This window comes from Zeus faber, assembly GCF_960531495.2.
Source record: "Zeus faber genome assembly, chromosome: 11".
NCBI lineage: Eukaryota > Metazoa > Chordata > Actinopteri > Zeiformes > Zeidae > Zeus > Zeus faber.
This window is the reverse complement of record NC_137205.1, coordinates 6,898,830-6,904,973: the sequence shown is the minus strand read 5'-3', so window position 1 is coordinate 6,904,973 and position 6,144 is coordinate 6,898,830. Positions and strand designations below refer to the sequence as shown.

At 40.7% G+C, this 6,144-nt stretch overlaps 1 protein-coding gene across 1 annotated transcript in view; it reads left to right on the top strand.

Annotated features, from left to right (window-relative positions):
- Window positions 1-1,102: 1,102 nt before the first annotated feature.
- Window positions 1,103-6,144, top strand: part of prrg2 (proline rich Gla (G-carboxyglutamic acid) 2) — a 7,201-nt gene continuing 2,159 nt past the window's right edge. The window contains exons 1-4 of the mRNA XM_080009289.1: window positions 1,103-1,165; window positions 1,682-1,778; window positions 4,569-4,732; window positions 5,313-5,346. Coding sequence (XP_079865415.1) covers window positions 1,697-1,778; window positions 4,569-4,732; window positions 5,313-5,346 — 280 coding nt within the window. The 5' untranslated portion in view covers window positions 1,103-1,165; window positions 1,682-1,696. The remainder of the gene's footprint in view (window positions 1,166-1,681; window positions 1,779-4,568; window positions 4,733-5,312; window positions 5,347-6,144) is intronic.

Below are 6,144 nucleotides of genomic sequence, written 5' to 3'. Positions count from 1 at the left end.
TGTATGTATGTATGTGGTTTGTGTTTATGTGTGTGTATTCTGTGTGTATGTATATATGTGTGTATATGTATGTATGTGTGTGTGTGTGTGTGTGTATATATATATACTTTTTTTTAAACTTATACATAATATACCTAAGTGAAATGAAATCTCCCCACATATCAAAACCCTGCTTGTGTATAGTCTCTGTTGGTGCAGAAAATACCTGTAGAAAATACACGAAACTTCTTTTTTTTTTTTTTTTTTTTTTTTTGGAGTTCCGCAGGTATGTCGTCTAACAGGTATGTGCTGTGACGGACTTCCACAGACATTTCTGGGAACCATTTTGTCTCCCGCAACCGTCAAGGCAACTGACAACACATCTTTCCCCTGCGCTGCTAATGCCATCGCCAATTATTGGTTAAGTTATTGTTTGAATATGGGGGGGTGGGGGGTGTAATGAACCCTACTCCTGTCATACCTGGTGTCCCACAACTTTTCATTTGAGGAAGCCATCTCAGTGAGATAAAATGTCCTGTACAGGACAATTCGTTCAATTTTTAACGTTACATCTTACCCCAGTGTTTCTCAAATGGGGTAACTCGTCTCCCTAGGGGTACTTTAGGGGGTACTCCGAAAAGGAAAAGAAAAGATTAAAAAATATTGGTTATATATAATGTTTAAAAAAAACCACTCATACAACACACAGTACATCATTTCTTTTTTTCTCTCCCAATGTCAGTAAAAGGGGTAGTCAGCTGAAAAATATATCTTCGAGGTGGTACACTACTAAAGGAAAAGGTTTGAGAAGTTCTCCTATGATTTTATGCGAAAATCAAAATGTCTCTATTTGTAAATTATGAACGGTGTGTATCCACGTGGTCAATTGTTACAACAAAGATTTGGTATTGAAAACAACAAGATAATCATAATAATGATATTAATTAAAATAATTATGATTTGTACAATAATCCCTAGCCCTTTTTTTGTCTTTCTTCTTTAAAAGTAAAATATTTGCATCTGTTCCTGTGTTTCTAATGTTGTGGCATTGGGAAACGTTGAAAGCCATATTGTTTGTATTAAAAAAAAAAAAAAAAGATGCGCTGTGACGTTTCCCCACGGGCCAGGGAGGGTGTTTACAGGTGAGCGCTGTGCGGCTGATTCCATCCAAAACAGCGAAAGAAAAGTAAGTGAGAAATCTGCTTTGTCCAAAAGCCTGATTTTTATTTTTTATTTTTGTTTACTTTTCTGCGAAGTTACCCTTGCGCTTTCCCCGCCACCCGGCTGATAAAGGGAGGTATAAACCCGAGAGAAGATTATTTGGTGGGGTTTTTTTTTTTTTACTTCCTCAGCAGCTCTCCGCCGAGAAGTAAACTCCAGTCAGGTGAGAGGGATCCTGCTCGAGTTCGAGGTTTGAAACGGGCTGAGTGACAGCACGGTCCCAATCGGCGCAGACCGATTGGGTTCGTTGGGCTCCAATACTTTGTACCGTAAAATCGGCGTTTAGTGACCGACTCGAATTGTGTAAGGCTACGGTGTCACCACTAGGTGGCGACAAAAGCAAATATGTTTTTTCACAGACGGGCAAACCACAGCTTTATGGGAGACTGTCAAGGGAAAGGTGGTTGCATATTTTGTATTTTTATTTATTTCGATTGAAATATATCTTGATGCATTCATACATCCATGTTTTGTTTTATAGATTTTGCTTTTCGAAATGCCGGCTTTAGCAGAGATAGGTTTTGGCATATTGCTGTTCCACCTGGCCTGGGCAAGAGTTATTTACAACCAAAATGAAGGTAAACAACAACAACAACGACATATCTCTCTGGATTTCCATTTCTTTCTTTACTATATGTGCTTTTTCACTTTTGCTGCAATAACCACACACAGTGGTTGAAATCAAATATTATTACAGACAGGCAATTGTCTGTGGATATATATGTATACGAAAAGACACACATGTGGGCAAATGTTAATGCCCTTACAGGAATGTAAGGGCATTAACTACAATTTTCCCATGTATACCTGTTTGGCTTTGGTCATAGAGTAAAGCAAAGAAACTGTGAAAAGAGATAAATTGTTGCTAAAGAGAAATGATATTCTAAAATGGCCTGGACAAATTTGTTCGTACCCTTCGACGAAAAAATAACCCACAATCTTCTCTGAAATAACTTAACCCTAACCCTAACACTAACCCTAACCCAATCCCTAACTCACAAAATTAATTGGCATCCATCATTGTTTACTCCATATTTAATAGAATTAAGGACTTTGCTTTTGATTCAACAGAATATTTTAGATAATAAAATAAATGAAAATGGCATGGACAAAAATGATGGGACCCTTAACCTAATATTTGGTTGCACAGCCTTTAGAAGCAATCGCTGCAATCAAGCGATTTCTGTAACTCTCAATGAGACTTCTGCACCTGTCAACAGGTAGTTCGGCCCACTCTTCCTGAGCAAACTTCTCCAGCTGTCTCAGGTTTGAAGGGAGCCTTCTCCAGACTGCATGTTTCAGCTCTTTCCATAGATATTCAATGGGGTTCAGATCAGGGCTCATAGAAGGCCACTTGAGAAAAGTCCAATGTTTTGTTCTTATCCGTTCTTGGGTGCTTTTAGCTGTGTGTTTTGGGTCATTATCCTGTTGGAGGACCCATGACCTGTGACTGAGAGAGCTTTCTGACACTGGTCAGTACGTTTCGCTCCAGAATGCCTTGATAGTCTAGAGATTTCATTGTGCCCTGCACAGATTCAAGGCACCCAGTGCCAGACGCAGTAAAGAAGCCCCAAAACATAACATGTTCATCACCTTATCTGGCCTCCTCCATGTTTCACAGTAGGTTTGGTGTTCTTTTGTTTGAAAGCTTCATTTTTTCGTCTGTGAACACAGAGCTGGTGTGACTTGCTAAAATGCTCCAGCTTTGACTCATCTGTCCAAAGGACATTCTCCCAGAAGCATTATGGCTTGTCAATATGCATTTTAGCAAATCCCAGTCTGTTTTTTTATGTTTTTCTTTCAAAAGTTGAGTCCTCCTGGGTCTTCTTCCACGGAGCCCACTGTCACTCAAAAAGCGACAGATGGTGCGATCAGACACTGATGTACCTTGACCTTGGAGTTCAGCTTGTACCTCTTTGGAAGTTGTCCTTGGCTCTTTTACTACCATTCGCACTATCCTTCTGTTCAATCTGGGGTCGATTTTCCTCTTGCGGCTGTGTCCAGGGAGGTTGGCTACAGTCTCATGGACCTTATACTTAATAATATTTGCAACTGTTATCACAGGAAGATCAAGCTGCTTGGAGATGGTCTTATAGCCTTTACCTTTAACATGCTTGTCTACTGTATAACTTTCCTTCTGATCTCCTCAGACAACTCTCTCCTTTGCTTTCTATGGTCCATGTTCAGTGTTGTGCACACTATGATACCAAACAGCAGAGTGACTACTTTTCTCCATTTAAATAGGCTGAATGATTTATTATAAAATTGAAGACATGTGTGATACCAATTAAAGAAAACAGTTAGTTTGAAATATCACTATAATCCAATAATTTATCATATTTTCTGAAGGGTACTAACAAATCTGTCCAGGCCATTTTAGAATATAATTGATCTCTTTAGCAATAATTGATGTCTTTTCATAGTTTCTTTCCTTTACTCTATGACAAACCAAAGGCATGCAGGTGTACAACGGAAATTAGCTTTTAATTTCATCACTTTTCAGGAGGAATTGAGCATTGTTTCACTGTAGGGGTACCACCAAATTTGTCCACGTCTGCGTGTGTGTGTGTGTGTGTGTGTGTGTGTGTGTGTGTGTGTGTGTGTGTGTGTGTGTGTGTGTGTGTGTGTGTGTGTGTATGTATATATCTATATATATGGGGGGGGCGAAAGGAGGAGGGGGAGAACAGGATTTTGTGGTGGTGGTAGTGGTTGGTGTGACCCCCCCCCCCTTTTTCTCTCTCACTCCCCACCCCCTCCTCCCCTTTCTGTATCTTCCATTCCCCCTTCCCCTCCACCCCTCGTGTGTGTGTGTGTGTGTGTGTGTGTGTGTGTGTGTGTGTGTGTGTGTGTGTGTGTGTGTGTGTGTGTGTGTGTGTGTGTGTGTGTGTGTGTGTGTGTGTGTGTGTGTGTATATATTTGTGTGTGTGTATACAGTATATATATTTATGTATGTGTGTATATATTTGTGTGTGTATATATGTATATACCTGTGTATATATATATGTGTATGGGTATATACAGTATATACGTGTGTGTGTGTGTGTGTATGTATATATACTGTGTATATATATATATACATATATATACATACACACACAACAATTTATTATTACTAACCTGTGATGAGTAACCCAAGCAACAACCAAATTCACATGAACTAAACCACAAAACTGTGTGTGTGTGTGTGTGTGTGTGTGTGTGTGTGTGTGTGTGTGTGTGTGTGTGTGTGTGTGTGTGTGTGTGTGTGTGTGTGTGTGTGTGTGTGTGTGTGTGTGTGTGTGTGTACCTCTTGAGTATCAACACCTGCATTATGAACCAGTCCCCTTATTCATGTCTCCACTGCCCCCTCCCTCCCCCTCCGTCTCCAGTGTTCCTGGGGGAGAAGCCTGCTTTGTCCTTCCTTTCGCGCTCGCTGCTCTACAACAGCTGGGACTTTGAGCTGGTTGTGGCCGACAACATTGAGCGGGAGTGTGCGGAGGAGATATGCAACTATGAGGAGGCCAGGGAGGTGTTTGAGGATGACTTGAAGGCGGTAGGGTGACCTCGCTCGCTCTCTCCCTCTCGCTCTGTCGCTCGCTCTCTCTCTCTCCCTCCCTCTCCCTCCCTTTCTCTCCCTCCCTCCCTGGTCCGTTGTGATACGAACAGGGGGGAAACGGGAGAAGGGCCTTGTGTATATTTCCAGTCGGCTTTACCATTTGGTTTGCAAAACGCAAAAAAACAATAACAAGAGAATAGAAAGATGGTAGTATGGAAGAATCTACTTTTTGAAATCCGACATAAGCTTGTCCTCCATGATAGCAGAGGAGGGAGAAAAAGGTAGTTTTGAACTATGACACTCGAACCATTTACACTACATAAAAAAGCTTCTCTTTGGCCAGAGCCCTCTGCAATTGAAGCCAGATGTGAATAGCACATATTTCACCAAGGCAATGGATTCTTGGAGTCTGTGTGTGTGTGTGTGTGTGTGTGTGTGTGTGTGTGTGTGTGTGTGTGTGTGTGTGTGTGTGTGTGTGTGTGTGTGTGTTGGGGAGGGATTGCAAGGTTCACCTAAAAGTATTTTTTTTTCATACAGAGCCATTTCATTAAATCTTCTAATGCTTCCATTTTTCCAGGAACAGTTTTGGGCCACATACACCAGCAGTCCAGGTAAGTGTGCTTAGGTCTAAACCCAGCAATGTTTTTTTTTTAAATTCCAAAACAAACAAATGAAACCCAAGAGGCAAACAAAAACAAAAACAAAAAAAAAAATCGAACAACCAAACATGAACACTGCAGGCTCACTGTGTGATTTGTTGTTGTTAAAATGGAAAAACTGAAATTGAAAACCAAATAGCTTTACATTCCTTTTATCATGGTTGAATTTGCAGCTAAATTAAATGAACTTATTTGCATTATCATTCATAACACAGATTCATTTTATAAATAGAAAAACTTACAAATTTGAAAAATATATACACTCAGTGAACACTTTATTCGGAACACCTGTACATCTACTTATTCATGCAATCATGCAATTATAATCAGCCAATCGTGTGGCAGCAGTGCAATGCAACAAATCATGCAGCTGCGGGTCAGCAGCTTCAGTTAATGTTCACCGTCATCAGATCAACCATCAGAATGGGGATAAAAATGTGATCTCAGTGTTTTTTACCGTGGCGTGATTGTTGGTGCCAGACGGGCTGGTTTGAGTATTTCTGTAACTGCTGATCTCCTGGGATTTTCACGTACAACAGTCTCTACAGTTTACCAGAATGGTGCGAAAAAAACAAAAAACATCCAGTGAGTGGCAGTGCTGTGGATGGAAAAGCCTTGTTGATGAGAGAGGTCAACAGAGAATGGCCGGACTGGTTCTAGCTGACAGAAAGGCTCAGCTAACTCAGATAACCACTCGGTACAATTGTGGTGAGCAGAAAAACTTCTCAGAATGCACAACACGTGAAACAT